Source organism: Hemitrygon akajei, chromosome 29 (genome assembly GCF_048418815.1).
Source record: "Hemitrygon akajei chromosome 29, sHemAka1.3, whole genome shotgun sequence".
In the NCBI taxonomy this organism is placed as follows: Eukaryota; Metazoa; Chordata; class Chondrichthyes; order Myliobatiformes; family Dasyatidae; genus Hemitrygon; species Hemitrygon akajei.
Window position 1 is genome coordinate 13,873,920 of NC_133152.1, and position 23,819 is coordinate 13,897,738.

General features: G+C 37.6%; 1 protein-coding gene across 1 annotated transcript in view; it reads right to left on the reverse strand.

The window, feature by feature from the left end:
• The window catches only part of nphp4 (nephronophthisis 4), a 381,887-nt gene that overhangs the window by 136,980 nt on the left and 221,088 nt on the right, over positions 1 to 23,819 (reverse strand). The window contains exons 9-12 of the mRNA XM_073031685.1: positions 18,534 to 18,716; positions 12,949 to 13,075; positions 10,313 to 10,356; positions 6,143 to 6,241 (exon numbers count right to left, since the gene is read on the reverse strand). Of these exons, the coding sequence (XP_072887786.1) occupies positions 6,143 to 6,241; positions 10,313 to 10,356; positions 12,949 to 13,075; positions 18,534 to 18,716 (453 nt within the window). The remainder of the gene's footprint in view (positions 1 to 6,142; positions 6,242 to 10,312; positions 10,357 to 12,948; positions 13,076 to 18,533; positions 18,717 to 23,819) is intronic.

The window sequence follows — 23,819 nt, forward strand, 5'->3', positions numbered from 1 at the left end:
TTGCCTATCTTTCTTCCTATGTGGGGAGGGGTGAGTTTGTTTTTTCTCTCTGAACCAACTTACATGATTTTTCTTTGTTTCATGGCTATCTGGAGAAGAAGAATCTCAGAGTTGTATACTGTATATGTACTTTGATATAAATGAACTTTTTAATCTTTAATACTGATGGATATTTACAGAAATAAGTTACACCCTTGGATTATAAGAACAAACAAAGCATCTATTACACAGGATGGCAGAAAATAAACAAATGCCAATGCACTGTGCATATATACAAAATACACTTAAAGGTCAGATGCCTAATTTCCATTAGTGTTCCATTCAGTCTCAGACTGTATTTGAGAATTACCATTCCATTGTTCCAGTGATTATATTTCACAAGAGCTTCTATTATTCATAAAAACCTGAATGTTATATCTATAACATTCTCGGGGAAGTTCAGCAAAGGAGCAGAATGCAGTATTACACTAATCTTTAAAATAGTGCCACTTTGAAAGAATAGAATGTGACCTCTCCTTATCAACAGCCCTAAAACTTATTGAATGCTGATGTATTTGTAGTTTGTGTGAATTTCTAATTTAAAAAATTACTGTTAGGTCAGAGAGTGTCTGTGGTTTTTCTTTGTGAGGTACCCCTTTAAATTTATTAACAACTAATTTCACGGCATGTTTGTTCTGATCTTGTAACCAATTATCCATGAAAAACATGTGTTCAGGATATTTTCAAACAACATAGTTTGATATATCTAATATGGTAAGGCTTTATAAAGCCATGGTTAGGCAGCAGCTAAAATATTGTATACAGTTCTGGTTGCCATGTTTTAGGAAGGATGAGAGTGCACTGGAGTGGGTGCAGAGAAAATTTGCCTGAATGATAACTAGGATGAAGTGTTTCAGATAAGAAGAGAGACCATTAAATGCTGAGTTGTTTTCTTTGGAGTGCGGGAGGCTGAGAGATAACTGAGTTCTCTAAACTATAGGATATGTGTTGAGGACAAAGGATATGCAGTTCAGAAAGGATCTGAGGAAGAACTTTTTCATCCAGAGGATGGTTACCATCAGGAATACACTAACCGAATGTGTGGTGGAGGTCGAGAGTCCCGGAACACATAAGTAGAAACTAGATAAGCAAGTTAATACACCAAATCTTACGAGGCTAGCAATGAAGTGATGATAAATGAGAACATTATAAATAGGCACTTGATGGGTGGCATAGACGTGGATTGCTGTATGAATTTGTGACCTGTATTTTTGCAGTGAGAGAGATTGCATTTTAGAAATGAAACAGTCAGTTATTAACAACTTCGATTTCCTGTTTACAAACAGATTTCCAACTGAACAGTTCTATTATGTAGTGTGATTAATAGTGCAAAATGCATACTGCTTCAGGCTGATTAATCATAGATAGTCTTCAACTCAGCTATGATACCCATAGAGCCTTATGAACTCCAAATATTTTCAATGACCTATAAAGCAATCATCGCTTTCTAATTTATTGGAAGCGTAGTTGAACATTTTATTTTCTCTAGCAAAGTCATTCTTGTGTAAAATCATTTGTTTAAAAATGTAGAATGTTTCATTTGGAATACATATAGTATATCAAAACACCACTCTACTACACTTATTGTTTTGGTAGAGAATGATCAATGGCTGTTCTATTATACAGAACAGAACCAAAATCTAATAGAACAATGCTTCTTAGACATTCAATTTGCAAAACGGTTACCAGTCGAAAACTCCGACCTGCAGTATCAATTACCCAGATAGTACTTCATGTCTGAGTCCTGCTGAGTAATGCACAAACATGTGTATATTAACAAAGACAATTCACTTCACCACAGTTGAAACATATACCTCTTGACTCTGAAGATATGTATGCTCAAAACTTTGACTTCCATTCTGAATAAGTTCTAAACTCACAAGGGGTTTCAAAGGATTCTTTGCACGTTTAAACCAGATTTAGCTGGAATTAAACCTAAAAAGTGTCAAAGCCAATAAAACATTTGGAGCCAAAGTGTGGAGTCATACCAGGCCTAATCTCAGGTTTTATCAGGATGCTCTTTCTGCAAAGTGGTCAGGATTCTATAATGACTTTACAGTGCCAGAATAAATATATTTTAGGACTGAGAAGAATTGATACATGTCGTATTACTTATCTAGACAGCCTAAGTGCTCTTTAGCACCTTATTCAAGGGAGCCCAGAGTAAGTGTCCATAAGCTATTCATCTTTAGGGGTACTGCAGTCATATTAGCTACTGTCCTTGTCCACATTGTTCTGGTAGGGAATGCTCAACGGTCATTTTATTAGACAAAACAGAACCAAAATCTATGGAACAATGTTTCTTACTGGTTTAATTTACAAAATGGTTACCAGTCTAAAATTACAGCCTGCAGTATCAATTACCCAGGTGATAGTTCATGTCTGAGTCCTGCCAAGTAATGCATAAACATGTGTATATTAACAAAAACAATTCACTTCACCACAGCTGAAACATAAATCTCTTGCTAGGCTTGGAAAACAGACAGCAGAGGCAAGAATCATGAATGAATTTTACTCCTCTTAAGGCAAGATGGCTAAATTAATTTTTGAACTGCGTTGGCAATCTTGTTTTGAATTTAGCTAACTCAATAAAATCTACCAAGCAACCTCTAAATTCTGCTGCACTAGTTGGTTCATTTGAACACAAACTTTTGCTGAAGCAAACATTAGGACATTACATTTTAAGTGTATTATAAATAATATAATTCACTTCTGAATGATACATTTTGTAGCTTAATGAATATTTAAATATAATCTAAATTTGGTTGAATCAGTTTAGAATCCACTTACACTATACAAGAGTATTTTAGTCATGTGATTGGTTCTATAGATGTATGGTCTGAACATGTAAGCCTGAAAATTGCTTTGAGTTTACCTGTGGCATTAGAACTAGTGTTCTCCCTGTTTGTGGAAGTTGCATAAAGAGCAAGGTTCATGTAGCAGTATGCTGTGTTTCCCAAAGTGACACCGCAGTCAATATGATTGTTTCCCCTCTGATGTACGGTTACTGTCGTGGTCACCGCAATGTAACACAGAGATCTCTTCATGTACGTTATAAAGGGGCAGACCTACACCCTGCTTAGTGCTACTTTGTAGAGTGCAACTCTCATGTGTTCTTGGCCTTTGACCATTGAGACCATCGTAAGTAAAGACCCATTCTGCAACTGATTCATATGGCGCTTTTGGTCCTGGGGATATACATAAAGGTGAAGTGAGGTACCAGTAAATAAGCAACACTTCTTCAGATGAGAGGTGGAGTAGCTGCCCCACTGCACCAAAGACCAGATTCAATCATAAACTTGAGCTCTGTCAGTATCAAGCACTCCGTCTATATCAAGTTTAAGTGTTCCACGTGTGAATTGAGCTTCTTCCAGGTGCTCTGGTTTTCTCCCACATCTCAAAGGCATGCAGTTGGCAGGTTAACTGACCACTACAAATTGCTTATTTCTAGGAAGTATACTGTATAGGTAGAGGTTTCAGGAATGTAAGGAGAATGAAGAAAATGGACTAATCTAGGATTAGTATAAATGGGTGGCTGTTAAGTCAGTGCAGACTCAATGAGCTGAATGGCCTGTTTCCTCAATAATTCTATGCCAATGAATGGATGGATGCTATAAATATGTGTGATGTGAAAATCCTACTAAGGAGTCAGGGGTGAAGAACCATGTCCCATGAGGTAAGGGGGTTATGCAAACCCTCTGAGGATACGGCCATAGCTCTTAACCCTTTTCAGACAAGCTGGTAGGGAAGTTTCTGTAGGAACACGAGTATTGTCTCTGAATACTTGCAGTGAAGGCTGATGTCTGCCCACTCTGATTGCTCCTGAGGGCTGAAGGAAAAGTTGATGAAGTCTCCTCTCCTTGAGTGTGAAATTTTGGGTGGATTCTCTAATGCATCTTTGAGCAGTGAACTATGAGATAAGCAGGCGGGAAAGATCTTGAAGCTACATTGCTAAAAATGACCTTGACATTGACCCTGATCTCTGTGGGAAAAGCATTCAAAGCACATGTAAGACTGTACAAGTTGACCTCCGATTTTCCAGAAACTGATGGTTCAGCACCTCTTTTAATTCAGATCAAATTACGAGGCCAAGTATCGCTCACTTTTCATGAAACATATGTCAATTCTGTACTGACATTTATTAAAGAATTTAACATGAAGGACATTCTTTGGTTCATTGCTCAAGGGTAGGAGAAGGTAAAATCTTCAACACCAAAGAATAGCTGGCATAAGTTGTGGCCTGCCTTGGTGTTTGTTCATGCACCTGAAGAAAAGCTTGACGATGATTTTACAGGATTTTGTGTACCAAAGGAGAAAGTAGTTGTTCATGATTTGCTTGTGTGTGCAAAATGTGTTACAGGACCTCCTTTCAAAGATATAGCAAGTAGTCTTAATGAAGAAAATGCATGTGAGTGGATGATTGTCAACAACGAAACAGCTGTTGGGCATCACCTTTTGGATTCAGAAATTATAGACAGTGTTCTGAATGCTGATAAAAACACTGGAAGTGAAGAAGATGGTAGCAATGATGAAACGGATGAAATTGGAAGATTTACTATTGACAAGTTAATTGAGTTGTTGGGTGATTTAATCAAATGGTTAGAGAAACATACCTTTGTGACAGAACAAGAGCTAATCAATTTTTATTTGATGCAAGAAAAATTGCACAGGGAGAGATCAAAACTCATGAAACAACTTCGCCTGGATGAAATGTTTAAAAAGATAACCAAAAAGCAATATCCTTTGTAAGCACATCAATTAATAAGTTTACATTAATTTTTGTTTAATTAATAATGCTTTAAGTTTCTACTGTCCATTTTTGCTATTATTATTGCGTGACCTCTTTTAATCCGGCAAAAACATTAATCCAGCAAGGCTCAAGAACCGAGGGTGGTGGAAAATCAGTGGTCAACCTTATTAGAGTTCTGAGGATCTCACAATTCTCAGAGAGGACAAAGAGTATACTCGGAGTTTCTGATTCTTTGACAGATAGGTAAAGAAGAAGTTATGGCATGTTTGTCTTCATTGGTCAGGACACTGACTGTAAAAGTAGAGAAGTTATGTTGTAGGAAGGTTGTGGGCGCTTTGAAGAGGGTGCTGAAGAGATTCACCAGGATGCTCCTTGGATTACAGAGAAAAAGATAAAGGGGAGGTTGTATAAATTTGCAGTTTTCTCTAGAGCATCAGAGGCTGAGGGGCAACCTGATAGTAGTATATAAAATTATGAGACACATAGAGTTGATAAGGTCTTTCTTCCTGGGTGGAAATGTCACATATCAGAGGACTTAGCTTTAAGGTGGATGGAGGAAAGTTCAAAGAAGATTTAAAAGGCAAGCTTTTTTTATGCAGAGTACCCGATGCCTGGAAAACACTGCCAAAGGAAGTGGAGAAAGCAGATGTAATAGCAATGTTCAAGAGGCATTTTGACAGGCACATATAATACAACGTTAGGGAAACAAATTTAGTAAAAGTTAGTACAACCCAACTGTTCTGTGTTAAATGTGAACTTTAGTTTTTCAGACTAGGATGACTGAAATTCTAACTACAGTTAAATATTGTGTGTTGCAATACTGTTGATGTCAGTTAGGGGAGTTTTACCTCTGTGTTAAGGAAGATGAAAATCACAGCAAAAGATGAGGTGAGGAACTTCCAAAAGGTATGAAGCATCCAGAATTGAGTGCAAACTGTTCTGCTCTACAGTAACCTGGTTTTCAACTACATTGCTTTTTTATTCGTGCAAGTAAATTTTTATCTCCTTTTTTTTAAGACTTAACTGTGTTTGCTGACATAATCAGGTCAATAGATTAAACTCTTCCATGCTCTATTTACAAAGCAACAACCACTAATTATGACGATTTTCCCCTGCTCAGCCAAGTAATGATATGCATATTATTTATGTAGCTATTACTGTTTCAGTGAGTTTACTTAGAACTTTTGAAGCTCTAAATATGTTTTCACAGGATAATATGCCTCAAGTGGCAAAAATTATCATACTGAATTAAAGTTATTGTAAATTTTACATTATGACTTAAAGTAACCAACAGCCCAACCAGAAAATAGAGATGAAATGGGGAAGTTTTTTGTGACCTATTAAATCTCCTACCTGGAGTGAAGCAACAGAGAAAGATAAATTCTGAGAGCTAAGCAGCTGCTGCATTGTTCCCCTTCTCGAAACGTTAGTACTTGGATACCGAGAAGAAACCTGGGAAAGAGATAACTACAGAATAACAAAACAAATTGTAACTTAGCTGTGATTGTGAAACCTTATTATTTCTATAACTTCCTTTATAAGACTTTTAGTTATATCAGGACATCTAACTTTTTGTGGGTTATGTGCTAACTAAAAAAATCATTGTGGGATCTGCAGATCCTGCCAGAAATGAAGAAGAGTATGTGCTCCTTCTGCCATTTTCACTTAGCTTCTCTGTGCTTCCAACAAAGAAACACGGGCTTCTCTTCAGAATCTCAAATGCTCCTTACCTACTTTGAGTGCACAACTGTCACCGCACCTCAGCAATGAGACACTATGGACCACCTCTTGCACTACCATGCTCTTGACTTTGATTGGCTCCTTGTTTTTATTTCACTGAGGTCTTGCTTTTGCACATTTTTTCAATATATGGTATAAATGTTTTATTTATATTATGTGTGCTGTCTGTACTATGTGTGTGCTATGCTGTTGCAAACAAATTTTTCATTGTACTGTACCCTACCGTACTTGTACACATGGCAATAAATTTGACTTGACTCTCCAGGAGTCAGGAATTTCCATGTTTTAGTGGGAATGTTATACCTTTTTTAAGGAGACTTTGAGAATATCTTTAAATGGTTTGCTCAATCTTCCTGATAACATCTTGCCAAGATGGAGCTCAGAACAGATTTGTTGCTTTGGAAGTCCAGCGCTGAGCATGCAAATACTCAGCTGAGTATATTAAATTCTTAATGCTGGTGGAAAAAAGGCATTGATGTTGTCTTGCTTATCCTGTCAGTGAATTTAAAAGATTTTGCTCATCCAGTGTTAGTGATACCTCCAATGCTTTGAACTTCCTGATGTAGATTGTCTGATCCTCAGAAAGATACTGGAAACCAGCATTGCTCGAGAGACCGTAAACTTAGCACTGGATCTGAGGTCAAACACTTATTTCCTTAGACAGCTAATGGCTGTGCTGACTTCAAAGATGCCTTTCATAATCTTTGAAAGGCTTATTCTCCTGAACACTTCAATGAACATATTGACGATGGTATGAAGTTCTCATTAAAGCTGTGTATTTGCAATTATACTACGTCTCAATGACCAAGGCTGGAGTAACTTAGCTCCAGATTCATGGAAACACTCTCCATTTGTCTTGTAGGTTAGCTTGTTTCTGTTCTTCCAAACAAAGAGCAGCAATGGGTGACAATCTGTTGCACTCCAATTGTTTCATAGCCAAATTCAGCTCATTCAGCACAGACTCGTAATCAAATCTAGAATCTTTTTATTCTGTTGTCACTCTGCAGCTTTTCGTTTCTTAGGCCTTCCCAGGGTCATCATACTTAATGTCACAACTGATCACAAAAGTAATCAAGTAGGATCTAAATCATCATTCAGAGGTCTCTCTTTCCATCCTATAGCTGTCAGTCAAGGAAGGGGAGAAAATCAGTAAAAGATACAAGCAGACTTGCAAGTGAGGAAGTGCAGAATGCAGTAAACATTTTGAATTAGCATTTCCCCTGATAATTGATGAGGGAATATTTGAATCAACAGACAAAGAAATCAGAAGCAATAATAATGATTTCATCATAAATGGGGTAAAAATTTTAAACAGGGTGAAAATAATTAAATTCTTGAGGACAGATGACATTATCTCAGAACAATGAGGAAACTTGGAAGAAATCTACAAGCATTAGCTATCATTATGAAAGAATCAATTGTCCATGAATGGATCGTTGGAAACAAGCCCAATCACTGAAAAAGAAGAGTAACCCCCCCCCCCTTCCAATTGTAGGCAACTTCCCAATGAGTAGTCTCATTTCTGTTCCATGTAAATAATCCAGTCGATTAGAGTTGAACATAAATTGAGTCACTAACAGTCACAATGAGTTCTGAAGAACATTCTGCTTTACTAATCTCTATTTTACAAAACTTACAATACAACCACAATGATCTATCAAAAAGCTTCTGATATGCTTACACACGAAAAGCAATAATTAGAAAGGACAAAGGAAGGAAGGTGTGAACAGGAAAAGGCTATTTAGCTCTTCGGGCTATTCAGTTAGTTCACATGAGACCAATATTTTAATTTTCTGAAGTACCTTAGTTCCCTAACTACTAGGAAATCTATCAATTTCAGTTCACCAATGCTGATAAATTCAGTACCATAACCTCCCAAGGGCAAAATATCCTTCCTGAAGCCCGGTGTCCATAACTTTTTCTATTAAAAGGATTCTCAGCAAAACATAGTATAAGTGTAATCTTAGATCCATCACATTAAGCCCAAAATTTTATTAGGAATCTTCTTAAATTTATTTTTGTACTCTTTATTGGGATTCATAGTCAAACCTGCAAATGGATCAGAGTCCAAGATTAAAAAAGCAATAAACAGGACTTTACACACAGAATTAGAAGACAGGGATAGCTTAACCCTTTACGACCAATATTAATGAATGCTCCTTCACACAGGCTATTTTTTTGTGCATGGAATTGACCTTCAAGCACACAAGGCAAAAATGTGAAGTCACTCAATTGGAACATTAAGATCACTGTGCAAGGATGAACTAATTCAGGCAACTTGTCTTCGTTGTTCTTGATTTTAGTCCTTTCAAATTAACATAACTGTTCTCATGAGGCACGAGGACTGACTTTTTGTATGTAACAAATGTATGCCAGCTGTTTTGCAGAATCTCTAGTGTGGGCTTCAAAGTCCTTGTTGGAAGTCCATATATGTGTACGCCAATTGAAAACAGAGCCAGGTGTGACTTCTGTACTATTAGATGCCTTGAATATAGTTCACACGTTTGTGGAATAGACAAAAAACCAGTTCACAAGATGATGCAAGTTAAAGCCTGCGATTATGTTTTCTCACTTAAGAACATTAAAGGATGAAGAGTAATATTAATAAATGATTGGTGCAAGAAAGCATTAAAAAGGACATTTAATGGTTCTGGTTCTGCCAAGTTAGGCCATAAGACCATAAGATTTGGAGCAGAATTAGATCATTTGGTCCACACCTTATAAAGCCGCAACATTACATCCTTGCACTTATATTCTAGTCCTCTCAAAATCAATGCTAACATCGCATTTGCTTTCCTCACCACTGACCCAACCTGCAAGTTAACCTTTTGGGAATCCTACACGTAGACTCTTAAATCCCTTTGCACCTCAAATGTTTTAAAATTTTCTCTCCATTTAGAAAATAGGCTACACTTTTATTTCTTCTACCAAAGTGCATGACCATATACTTTCTGACACTGCATTTCATCTGCTATTTCTTTGCCCATTTTCCTAATCTATGTTTTCGGTAGCCAGCTATTTTGCAGAATCTCTAATATGGGATTCAAAGTGGGGGAATCAGTCCTTCTGTGGCCTCTCTGCTTCCACAATACCACCTGTCCCTCCGTATCATCCACAAACATGGCCACAAAGCCATCAATTCCATCATCCATGTTTACTTCTGACCTCGATGCTCTTTATATTGGTAACTTTTTTTGTACAGCACAACACCCATTATATTCCTTCAGGTAGGTCATGTTTCTCTTAAACACATGAAAATACAAATATGTCAACAAGCATATTAGTTCTTCCAACTGTTACTCAGGTGGTGAGGAAAAGTAAGTACTTCCTACTGAACTATTTTGGAGTCAAAAACTTCACAATTTAATGAATCATCCTAAGTCAGGGTACAGACTGCTGTGAAACTAACAGGAATATTACTCAAGGGTAAGATTAAAATCCAGATATTATACATGAGAGGAACAGAGCTGCAAGATGTTCCAATGTCTGATGGAAAGAGGCAGTAGAATAAAGAATACAAAGGCATGATTGTCTACCCTCCACTTTCTTGCTGTCTTCTGTGATTCTGGCACTAACCCTCGACAAGTGGATTTTCGACCAAAGAACACCTGCTGATGGAGTGGCTACCAATGTCACCGGTGTGTGTCAATTGGTTGCTTTGGCTGAGAATGCTGCTGGTCACAGAGAGTTTAAAAATCTGAAATTCTGTATTTTTGTTACTTATTTCTGTTACATGAGGATGGAGGAAATACAATGTTTCAAATAACCATTAAGATCACTCACCCCTGTCCCTTGTTGAGGTCCAGAAGATTCTGAGGCTCTTCTCACTAAATATAAAAGAAACGTGTTCAATCATATCGGATGTTTCATACCATTGATGAATCATGCAAAATAGTGTCATTGATCGAAATGTAATCGACACATTGGTTTCCCTGAGTGTTAGACCATAAGACTATAAGACATAGGAGCAGAATTAGACCATTCAGCCCATCAAGACCTCTCCACCATTCCATCATGGCTGATTCCAGATCTTACTCAACCTCATACATCTACCTTCTCACTACATCCATTGATGCCCTGATTGATCTGGAAATGATCAACTTCTGCCTTAAATATACCCACAGACTAGGCCTCAACAGCAGTCTGTGGCAGAGTATTCCACAGATTCACTACTCTCTGGCTAAAAAAATTCCTCCTTACTTCCATTCTGAGGCTGCGCCCTCTCGTTCTTTATACCCCCACCATAGGAAACATCCTCTCCACATCCACCCTATCGTCCTTTCAACAATCAGTAGGTTTCAATAAAATCCACCCCCCACATTCTGCTAAATTCTAGTGAGTACAGGCTCAATGCTGCCAAACGCTTCTCACATGTTAACTTTTTCATTCCTAGAATTATCCTCGTGAACCTCCTCTAGACTCTCTCCAATGACAACACATCCTTTCTGAGATATGGGGTCCAAAACTGTTGAAAATACTCCAAGTATTGATGAGGTTTTCTCATTCCCATCTTCTGCAGGTATTTAACCCTTTCCCAAATACTTCCACAATGTGCCTAAATTTAATATTAGTGGAAGAATTCTAGTTATTACAATTTGCACTGTAAATCACAATGAACCTGTCTTCACCAGACAGAAAAACACATTAATTCCATAAGTGGACATGAGCCAAAGAACATAAAATGGAATATATTCACCTTCTAAACCAGCACAGGGGACAGATTGATTTTTGTGCATAGTGTGTGGTTCAAAACAGCTCTCAGCAAAATCAATCACAATTTTGTAGGCACCTGCGTCTTCTTTTATTGCCCTCTGCTGACGGGTATAACCTCGCAGATTTGATAACATCCTTAGAGTTTTTTTGCACTGCTTCTATCTCCCATGTAAAGTATGGCAACCAAAATTCTGCACAATGCAGCCATAAAAGTTTTGTATAACTTACCTAGTTCTCAATGTTCCCTCTCCTAAACTAATGTTAATCCTTGGTTTGTTTTAGTTCATGTCTTAATACCTATGCCATAATTTGAGTTATTTATAATTTTGTATTTCCAGGTGTCAAAGACATTTTGCAAATCACTCATGCCTCCCTAGTTTTCTTATTAAGACATCTTACATCACATGACTATCCATGTGGATATCCATTTGCTAGCTCTTCCATAATCCAGTATAGAACATAGAAAACCTACAGCACAATACAGGCCCTTCAGCCCACAATGCTGTGCCGAACACATACTTACTTTAGAAATTACCTAAGGTTACCAATAGCCCTCTATTTTTCTAAGCTCCATGTACCTGTCCAGGAGTCTCTTAAAAGATCCTATTGTATATACCTCCACCATCATCATTGGCAGCCTATTCCACACACTCTCCACTCTCTGCATAAAAAAAAACTTACCCCTGACATCTCCTCTGTAACTACTTCCAAGCACCTTAAAACTGTGCCCTCTGGAGCTAGCTATTTCAGCTCCGTATGCCCAGGAATGTGAAGTGGGTGGCAACCATCCGCAACAACAGACAGGATCTCCCGGTCGCCACCCACTTCAACTCTGCTTCACATTCCCATTCGGATATGTCCATACATGGCCTCTTCTACTGCCATGATGAGGCCAAACTCAGGTTGGAGGAGCAACGCCTCATATACCGTCTGGGTAGTCTCCAGCCTCTTGGTATGAGCATCGAATTCTCCAACTTCCGGTAATTCCCTCCCTCTCCCTTCCCCCATCCCACTTTCACTCTGTCTCCTCTTCTAGCTGCCTATCACCTCTCTCATGATTCTGCCTTCTTCTACTACCCATAGTGCTTTCCCCTTACATTCCTTCTTCACCTCTCCTGCCTATCCCCTCCCGGCTTCCCCTCCCCCACCCCTTGATCTTTCCTCTGATTGGTTTTCCACCCTCCCCCCACCTTCTTGATGGAGCCCCTGCCCCCTCCTTCTTCAGTCCTGACGAAGGGCCTCGGCCTGAAACGTTGACTGCTCATTTCAATGGATGCTGCCCAACCTGCTGAGTTCATCCAGCTTGTTTGTATGTGTTGATTTGACCACAGCATCTGCAGCATACTTTGTGTTTACTGAACTTTTCATCAACTGCCACTCTGACATTCTTTATTGCCGTATTTCATAACAACTTGCACTAGTACAAACCATCTGATGCAAGAAAACATGCCAAGATATTTAACAAGATTATCATCAAAAATATTTGATATGAAGCACAGGAAGGTACATTATGGAAGAAAAAAATTATGATGAAAAGATACAGGCATTTCATTTTCCTGTTCCTGATTGAGATTTGAAACTGTATTCTGAAATATATGGTTAGAAAAAAATTATTGCACATGTTGTATAACTTGTGCTACAAGCATACTAATTGTTCAAAAAGCTCCTAAGAAAATTCCTTCTGAAGCATTTAGCAAGTAACTTACTGGATGCTGAAGACATTTGGGATTTTTTCTCAGGCATATTTGCTAGCTGTTCAGAACCAAGGCTCGCACGCCTATCTCCACGGCATGAAAAGTGAAAGGTAATAGTACCTGATTCCACCTGTTTCACCTAAAAATAGAGAATTAACTTTCTGAGATTTACTTCCCATTTACACAAACCTCGCATTTATAAAATTGATTGCCTGTTTTAATTGATCTGAAGATAGTGGTTATGAGTTATATTGGTTCCTCTAAAGACAGTCCCACAGTGTTTTAGGTGGTGAGTTACAGGATTTTGGAAGAATAGAGACATGTGTATAAGTTACAATGATGTGCAACTTGGAGATGGTGTCATTTATTTGTGCCTGATACTTCTGTATGGCACAGGTCATAGGTTTGAGGGATACTGCTGAAAGAAGCCTAAGGGAGTTGCTGCATGCATATCATGGTGCACCAGTGACGAAAATGGGAAATGCTTAAGGGGTGGGGGGAGGCATTAAATGCCAAAAAAGTGAGCTATGTTATAGTGGCTAGAGCTGAACTTTGCAATTGCTGTTGAACTTAATTTACTTAGATACTGTTGTCCAGATTTTCACTCTATCACAATAAAATTGACCTATCCGAATAAAGTCATTTCCTGTCATTCTACAATGCCAGCTGATGCCACAAGTTCACTCCACTCATTTCCATATCACCCAATAGAATTGGAAAATAAACATTTTCTTTTAACGTGGATCTATGTGTTGCCCAAGATGACTCAAGAATATTTTACAATCAGTTAATTTGCTCATGGGAAGAACTCATGAAGTATACTGAGATAATGATCTCAGAATTTGTTTTGCTGATATGAGGTTAAGCCAAGCCGCCAGGTGGGACAAATCTTTTGGTTATACATTATAGTGGTATGATTAGAAACAAGACTCTATAAATTCTTTTAGCACCCTAATATATATTTTTATCTGAGACTGTGCAGTGGGTCCAACACCAATTTACATGCCTCCAGTGGCAGCAACATTTTACCATTATCAGAATCAGTGTCATCATAAAGCATGGCAGGGAGGAGTGATGGACCGATAAACTCAAGAAAATTTGCAGATGCTAGATGAAGGCAACACACACTAAATAGTCTTGACCCAAAATGTTGACTGTTTATTCCTTTCCATAGATGCTGTCTGACCTGTTGAGTTCCTCCGGCATTTTGTGTGCAATAAGAAGTAATGGACCCAGTGGTGGATGAAGGTTTTAAAGGCTTGCTTGGAACTTCTAAAGTAAGTAATTTCATTTCAAAAATAAATTTTATTGATAATAATATATAATTTAACTCATGGTAAACCAACAAAATATTATTTTAACCTTCAACCCCAGCATGCTGAGGAAAACTAAAGGTTTCTGTGATGGACTTTTAACACAGGATGTGAGCTGAAAGGAAGCACAGAAGATGTTTTTCATACAAACACCACAGTATGCAATTACAATTTGTTCTGTTCTAAGTCTCTCAGGTGTGCAGCCAACAAGATTTGTAAGTATCATCATGACAGAAAAACCCAATTACCAACTTTTCAGAATGTTGATAAATTGATTTTCCCATTAAAACATTTCTGTTGAGCCTACAGCCAAGTTATATATCAAGCAGAGTGAGATCTCTGAATGAATCAATTTATAATGTTCACAATATATAGAATAATGAATCATATTGTAAATGCAGTGGGTGTGATATTTATTGTATGGTGGGTGAAACACAGGTAAGCAATGATTTGGCCAAGTAACACCAGCAGGTGGGAGATCAATATAGAGCAGGCAAGTGAGAATCCACATTAAGATTTCAAGCCAAGGAAAATTAATTTCTCAGACAAAATAATATTTTAAGAACTGAACTTCTCAACTGAAGGCAAGAATCATTTCTGTATGAGTGATCCATGCAATTTCCTTGCCTTAAATTAACTTTACACAAGTATAACAAAAGAACCACGGCACAAATTTGGCAAATCACACAAGCCTGTCATTAAGAGCCTCGCGACATTTAGCAATTGGGTTTCAGATTAAATTCCAGTGAATGGCACACAAAAGCATTACACTGCATGAGAAAATTGCCAGATCATTATCTTAATGCCTTTGATAGAAATTTACGGATATAAGAAATTTACACATTCTAAATAAATAAGGACAGCAGGATATCATTGTGTGGCACAGATTTAACAGTAATACAATCCGTTATAAATTCTTTAAAAAATGAACATTCTTGCCAAGTTAAAAGTGGCTCATGACATTAGTTTTGTTGCTGAGTGTGCGGAGTGCACCACTGACTTCTTAAACTTTTCTTGGTAAAAGCAAAAGCTTCCATTTTGTTCAAACAACTTTTTCAAGTGGAATAGTATTCCCAGATTTTAATCCAGTTTCACACTCAGGAAAAAGTAGCCATTTGTTACAGCAATAGGTGCACATCCAAATCTGTTCCAGCCCAAGGCTCTTATCACACTTTTCTTCCAGGTTTTCTTTCCATAGTTGCCAAAGATTGCAACATATGCTGGAGAATTAGACAGAATTGACAGCACAGAAACAGATGATAGAGCCCAATGAGTTCACACAGGGGTTCATGTACCATACAGTCTGTTTCATCTCTGTCTATCACATCTTCCTAGCTTCTTCCTTTTCATCCATACACTTAGCTTCTGTATTTTAATGTACCTACATTGTTTGGGTTGACCAATGAGTCACAACAGCAATTTTATACTCCAAGAAAAGAAACTTCATACAAGTACCTGACGGAATTTATTAATAATTAGTAACTTCCCATGTCTGTCTTATTAGCATACCAGCTAACTGAACTGTTTCAATATAATTTGCTTAAGTAACAGCAGCTATCTAATATCCTCTCTTTGGAGTTTTCTACACATGGACATCTAGACAACGTTACACTGATCAGTATGAAGAGCAGCAAAAGCGGAGCCTGATCTTTATCTCATACAAATGCTTTCAAGATTTGGCAAAGTTGAGGCATTTTCCTTTTATTACCTAGGACACAGACACCTTCTCTGGTACCAACACTGGCTTTCCTTTCAAAAGTGACTTAATGATAATAGATCAGGAATCAGATCTGAACATTTTTTGAGACTTAAGGCTCATTATCAGGAAATCCACATTATTGAGAACTGGGATCTCGTATTTCCACCCCCTTAAATAAAGTTTTAAAAAACACAAATAAACAGCTGATTCCAAGGGAATGGAACAGCCTTTGACACTAAACTGGAAACAAACGTAATAATTTGTCAAAGTAGAAACCAAGAAGGAATGTCACAGTTGTACAATGTGGGTGAACTTTCTAGAGATTATGTGCAGGTCACCTGGTTGCGACAGTATACAAGAAAGTAAACTCTCCATTCAAACTTCACAACTGGATCTGTTTATTTCATCTCTATTTTAATTCTACCTGTTCCAGATCTGATTCCTGGTCCAACAACATTTAATAATTTAAAAACAGTGAGACTGCTCAACAAGGTATCAGGTCTCCCAGTCTAGAGAATAGCAATATCCAAAGTTCTGATGGCCTGAACTTTCTTGAAAACATTTGTGCATTGAGTTGGCTTGACAACAAGATCAGGCTTCTACTGCTAAAGCCAGGGACTTATGCCAAAGAATAACATAAATTCTAAAAAGGAGAAAAAGGGCATACTCTTAAGGATCTTGCGGACATAAGGAGACCTGATGATCAAGTTTTTTTTTTAAACAGAGACTTGTGGGTATTTGGAATAAGCTGTCATAGGAAGTGGTAGAGGGGGATACAACTACAATGTTTAAAAGATCAGAAAGATTTAGAGGGCTATGGACCAAATGCAAATAAATGGGAACACTCAGGAAGACACCTTTGTTTGAATGCACAAAGGCTGAAAGGCCTGTTTCTGTGCTGTATGATTCTATGATTATTGCTCATTGCTCAATCACAATTACTGAACTGGTTTTCCTATTATTATTATTATTATTATTATTAAGAAGAGAAAATCTGCAGATGCTGGAAATCCAAGCAATACACACAAAATGTAAGAGGAACTCAGCAGGCCTGGCAGCATCAATGGAAAAGAGTACAGTCGATGTTTCGGGCCGAGAAACATGAGGGTTTCAGCAGGGTTGTTATTGTCTATCTAATCTAAACTGGTCATCTCATTATTACTGCTTCTGAAAGTTGTTTAATCAAATTTCAAATGTATTCCCAACTAGATCTAGTATCATATTGCCTAGTTCTCTTCCTCTATTACTGAAGGCAGTGACATATGTGGATAATAAAATGAATACCAAAAAAAAGAGAAAAGGGGAGTTCTCCCAAGGATCTTGCTAATCTGTGTCTGTCAATCAATATTACTAAAACAGTTAATCTTATCATCACTATAGGAGTGGGTGGAGCTAGAGATGGCACCAGAGAGCAACTTCTCCCAGCTCATTAGTGAAACAATTGAATTTTTCCTATTCTAAAGTCCCTGCTTTCCTTTTCATGGTGGGTGGGATTCCTTCGGGATCTTTGATCTACAGTGGCACTCAAGCACTGCAGTTCTGCACAGCGTGTGTTCCCATTCTCAGAGCTCGCTGATTGGCTGTGTTTCGGTGTGTCCAGGTTTGGCCTGAAGTCAGGCAACTTCAGGGCCCGCGCGGCCCTGTGCAGACAAATTCTCGTCGGTGTCACGTACTGAAGCGTAGTGGGGACTGCAACATCAAAGACAGTGAGAACGGCTGTTGGTGGGCCCAGCACTTGGCAATTGATTTGGCAATTCTCAAGTCGGGGAACTTGAAATAAAAAGGGAGGCTTCAGACTGACCGTAACATCGAAATAGCGACTGTTGTCTCCCCTTTCGCTGTGAGAGAGAGAGAGAGAGACTGTGGAATATTGAAATACTGGAATGAACAGTTAGTATTTGAAGGACTCTTGCATGGTGGGTGGTGCGAATGCTGATGCTTTATGCTAGAATAATATGAGAGGGGAAGAGGGAGGGGTGAGGGTTGATGCTACTTGTATGTAAGGGCGAGGGGCTTTGGGGTTCTTGCGTCTTTCTGTCATTCTTTGGGGGATTTAATTCTGTTTCAAGGATGTCTGCATAGAGTCAGAATTTTAGGTTGTATATCATATACATTCTCTGATATTAAATGGAACAACCGAACTATTGAATTAACTTAAGACCCTGCAGTAGGCAGATGATTTGTTGAATTTTTTTTATCTTACAACAGTGACTCCACTTTAAATGTACTTCACATTTCATAAAACACTTCAGAATATCCTGAGGTCATAAAAAGTGGTGCAAGAATACAAGTAGTTCTTTCCTTTAGTGTTGACTGCTTAAATCTAGGACAAGGGACATTACTGTTTAGAAAATTAAAATTTATTTAAAAACTGCATATCATACTTTCACTACCTATTTTAAATTGGTAGGTCTCCAAACAGCATCACTGAGGTCGTAAGTAAATAGCTATGACAGTACAGATCTGTGATCAGTAGTTCAGAATTCCAAAGGTAACTCAAGAGCCTCTCCAGCACACAGCAGGTTGATGATTACGAAAAACGATCAGGATAGGTAACTTCATAGTACAGACCAGAGAGCACCTACCTCATCTGAACTCATCTCTGTGGAGGGAGTTTTGTAAACCAGCAAATTGCTTGGGTTAGGTGAAGGTCCACCCTGAAGTGGTACTGTTACATCAGAGGTGCAGGGTCCCATGAATGGATTCCAGACAGCCCATCTCAGTGTTTGCATGTATGCCGTTTTATCCATGGAGGTGCTAGAAGACATCTGTAAACAAAAATATTTGCATCTTTAGCAAAACATTATGCAGAACTCATCATTAATTAGTATACACCAACAACAACTTTGAATTATGAAGAACTTCAATGTGGCAAAAATGTTGTAAAGCAAAATACAGGAATGTTATTCACATCAGACTTAAAAAGCACCATGATTTTTGAAAAGTATTTTCTGCGATTTTTATGAAATCCTTGTATTTTCATTAACCCACAAGCAATGCATAACTTTTCTTTTCAACATCAATAACTTTGTTCATTTCAAAATTATTAATTTAATCAAAATTTTTAAAAAGTGTACAATTGGATGACTCATGGTTTGACGCATAATCTAAGTTTTCCCCTTCGTGATCTTGGAATGTAATGCAGAGCTGAAGTGATTTATGCACACTTCATTAAAATTACACACATGTAATTTCAATAGGCAGAATTGCTGCTATAGAAGTGTTCTGCCATATAAAAAATACCCCATGGAATTTTTAGTTCTGAAATAATAAAGTAGTTACTAATTAAAGTGCTTTTGTAAAAGTTGCTAAATTACATAAAATTACAGGGATCATGCAACATAGAAAGAGGTAATTTGATTTAACTGCTTCAATCTGATTTGTATGCTCAGTACAAGCTTCCTTCTTCCTCCACGTCATCTAACTGTATTACTATATGTGTTTTTCCCTTTCTCCCTCATTCTATGTGTTTACATAGCTTGCCCCCAAATAAATTATTTATAAGTTAATTTTTTTGACATTTTTAGATCGCCTCCTTACAACGCAGAACATAGAGAGGTACAGCACAGTACAGGACCTTCAGCTCACAACGTTGTGCCAACCTTTTAACCTACTCTAAGCTCACTTTAACTCTTCTCTTCCATATAGCCCTCCATTTTTCCTTCATCAATGTGCTTAACTAAGAGTCACTTACATGTCCCTAATGTTATCTGTCTCTACCACCAACCCTAGCAGGGCATTCCACATACTCACAACTCTTTGCGTAAAAACTTACCTCTGACATCCCTTCATACTTTCCTCCAATTACCTTAGATAATGTCCTTTTGTATTAGCCATTGCCGCTCTGGTAAAAAGGTGCTGGCTGACAACCCTATTTATACCTCGTATCATCTTAATACAACTCCGTTAAGTCACCTCTCATCCTCCTTCGTTCCAAAGACAAAAGCTCTAGCTCGCTCAGTGTATCTTCATAAGACATGCTCTTTAATCCAGGCAAGTAAATAAATCTCCTCTGCATCCTCTCTGAAGTTTCCATATTTTTTATATGAGGCAACAATACCTGAATATATTATTCTTAGTTGGACTAACCAGAGTTGAAGGCCAATACACTATACACCTGTATTAACTTAAATCTTCTCCAGATTGAATTAGATCTGCCACGTCTCAGCCCAGCTCTGCATCCTATCAATGTCCCGTTGTAACCTACGACAAATTTCTACACTATCCAAACACCACCAACCTTTGAGTCATCTGCAAACTTACTAACTCACCCTTCCATGTCCACACACAAGTCATTCATAAAATTCACAAGAGCAGGGGTCCCAAAACAGATCCCTCTGGAACACCACTAGTCATGGACCACCAGGCAAAACACTCTTCATCTACTACCACCCTCCTTCTCTGACCTAGCTCATTCCAAATTCACACAGCCTGATTTCTCTAGAACACACACTTCCTAATTGTCTGAATGAATCTATCGTAGGGAACCTTGTCGAAGGCCTTATTAAAATCCATATACACTACATTATACCTCTCTGATTTCATTAATTTCTTTTGTCACTTCCTTGAATAAGTCAGTCAGGCTTGTGAGACATGACCTGCCATGGCAGAATAGGAACACACATGATGACGGTGGAGAACACTGGCAACATCAGTGGGGACTACAGCTTTAAACTAGGGCCTTAGACTTCTCTGCCAGACTACCACTTCTTTTCTGTTCTCTTAAGAGACAGAAAAACAAAAAACTCCGACTAGGTAATAAAAATACTATGGGAGAAAATGATGAGAGCTTCTGAGTTCTTTCTCTATGGGTGGTGAAGGGCAACTTTATTATTTAAAAAGTTAGTTACTGTTCTCAGAAGTTAGTAACCTGATCAAAGGCTCACTACCCCACAAAGAAGAAGATAGATAGATAGATAGATACTTTATTCATCCCCATGGGGAAATTCAACTTTTTTCCGATGTCCCATACACTTGTTGTAGCAAAACTAATTACATACAATACTTAACTCAGTAAAGAATATGATATGCATCTAAATCACTATCTCAAAAAGCATTAATAATAGCTTTTAAAAAGTTCTTAAGTCCTGGCGGTAGAATTGTAAAGCCTAATGGCATTGGGGAGTATTGACCTCTTCATCCTGTCTGAGGAGCATTGCATCGATAGTAACCTGTCGCTGAAACTGCTTCTCTGTCTCTGGATGGTGCTATGTAGAGGATGTTCAGAGTTATCCATAATTGACCGTAGCCTACTCAGCGCCCTTCGCTCAGCTACCGATGTTAAACTCTCCAGTACTTTGCCCACAACAGAGCCCGCCTTCCTTACCAGCTTATTAAGACGTGAGGCGTCCCTCTTCTTAATGCTTCCTCCCCAACACGCCACCACAAAGAAGAGGGCGCTCTCCACAACTGACCTATAGAACATCTTCAGCATCTCACTACAGACATTGAATGACGCCAACCTTCTTAGGAAGTACAGTCGACTCTGAGCCTTCCTGCACAAGGCATCTGTGTTGGCAGTCCAGTCTAGCTTCTCGTCTAACTGTACTCCCAGATACTCCCAGAGAATTCAAAAACTCTCAAAATTTTTTCCTTTGGCCCTTTTTATTAGCTAGTCTATGAGTCACTAGCAAAAGTTAGTTGCTTTTCTCTCACTCAGTGAGAACAGAGAACAAGCTAGAGACCTGAGAATGTCAAATAAAGTAATGTAAAATGGGATAAAATCATATTGCCTAATTTCGATATGAGTAGGACTAACCCTATTGTTTATCTGGAATATAACCAAATTATCCTTATAAGGGAATAAATAGTTCAAACTGGTGTAGAATTAGTGTATAGCATTAACACAAAATGGATGAATGCACTTTGGGACCTCATTTTACCTTTATTTGACTTCTATAGATTAAAAAATCAAATGAGATGTTAAATGGACTGCCAATTCACTTTCATCTATTTTGAGTTAGTGCTTAAGTTTCAACATCTCAGAAGCTATTGATTATATACTTTTTGGATAAAACTTCCGACTTTGCTGTCTTTATTCACTTCAAAAATGCTATTGAAGGATCAAAATGAATATAATTTCAAATATTGAGGTTTTCAAATCAACAGAACATTTGATGACCACAAACTGCGAGCTTGTGCAATTAGCAATTTGGTAAATCTGCTCCTTGAACAAGATCAACAGAGTGATGAAAGCTGATTCTATTTAGTGCTGGAAAAGGATGATTAATAAATTAAGAACACACAAACAATATGAACATGATCACAATTCTGCAGGATTTGTACATTTCCAAATGAATGCCGACTGGCAACCATAACATAAGCTGGTGCAAGGCTTTGAGATGTGCTGCATAAAATAAAGATCAGAAAACTGAAAATCAGTTTATAAATCCAAATGAATTAACCCAAGAGATTTTATGCATTACAGTTTCTAGTGTATAATTTTTCAATTAAAATATTCAATTATTTTCCAATTGGATGCATTTTTGTGTTTTCAAATTAGTTTTCCAACATTACAAATCAATCATATGAGCAATGAATTTAGTAATGATGTAATTGTTCAGTGAAATGGGTCTCAATGGATCAGTTTACTACAAAACAGAATAAAATTTATGATATGAATATACAAATTATGCCTAGAACAAAGACGATGGAATTGATTTGGGAAATTTAGTCTATAAGGCAAAGATTGTTTGAATAAAATATAAACAGTAAGAGGATTGTCAATTTCTATGTCTTTTTAATAATAATAACTTAATAGAGCACTTTTCATATAAATGATCTAATTCAAAGTACTTTACAATGGCATAAAAGTACAAATTTGAAAATGAAATGAAGAATAAAAATAAAAATATGTAAATAAAAGACAAAAAGATGTTAGTTAAAAGCAAGGTTAAATAAATAGATTTTGAGCTGACATTTAAAAGTGCCAACTGAGTCTACATCCATTATAATTTTAGGTACAGTATTGAATTCCACAGTTCAGGAGCGTAGTTTAAAAAAACTGACCTGCCAATTATCTTTTGAGGGAAATTGTTTAAAGTTAAGATACTGGAGGAAGAAGACTTGAGAGCTTTCGCAGGATTGATGTACCAAACCATTAAGAGCTTTAAAAACAAGGACCTTAAAATCAATTCTAAAAGATACAAGAAGCCAATGCAGGGTAGCAAGTACTGGAGTGATATATTCCCTCATCCTGGTTTTGGTTAAAAGTCTAGCAGCAGCATTCCAGATGAGTTGAATATTGTCAATAGATTGCTTTGGAAGGTCTGTACATTGCAGTTATTTAATCTATTTAATATAAGGACATGAATTAGTTGTAATGCCCTGGTTCACACCTTTACTGTTATGCTGAGGTTTTTTTCCACCATCATCACGTGACAGAAACAAACATATCTTTGCAATGTTCTCAAGTGTAAGAATGCTGCTCTGGTCCCTTTCTTTATGTGGGATTTCAAAGTTAAATCTAAATCAAAGGTAACACCCAAGCTAGTTACTTCTGATGTTACAGGGGGGCCAAGTTCTCAAGTTTATACAGAAATTTATCTCTTTTGGCTTTGGGATCAACCAAAAGTATTCCAGTTTTATTTTCATTTAGCTTTACAAAATCGTTACTCATCCATTTGTTTATTGCAGCCATACATCATCAGGCTCAATGGAGATATACATACAATTGTGTGTCACCTGCATTAACTGTGGAAATGAAGTTTATGCTCTCTAATGTCTCCTAATGGAAGCATGTACTGTATAAGGAGAAGAGTATGGGACCAGGACCACTATTTATTAGTTGAATATCAGGCCTTCACAATGTTAAAGAAACCAAAATTTGATTTTTACCAGTTTTCTGACACAAAATAAACATATAATTAGAA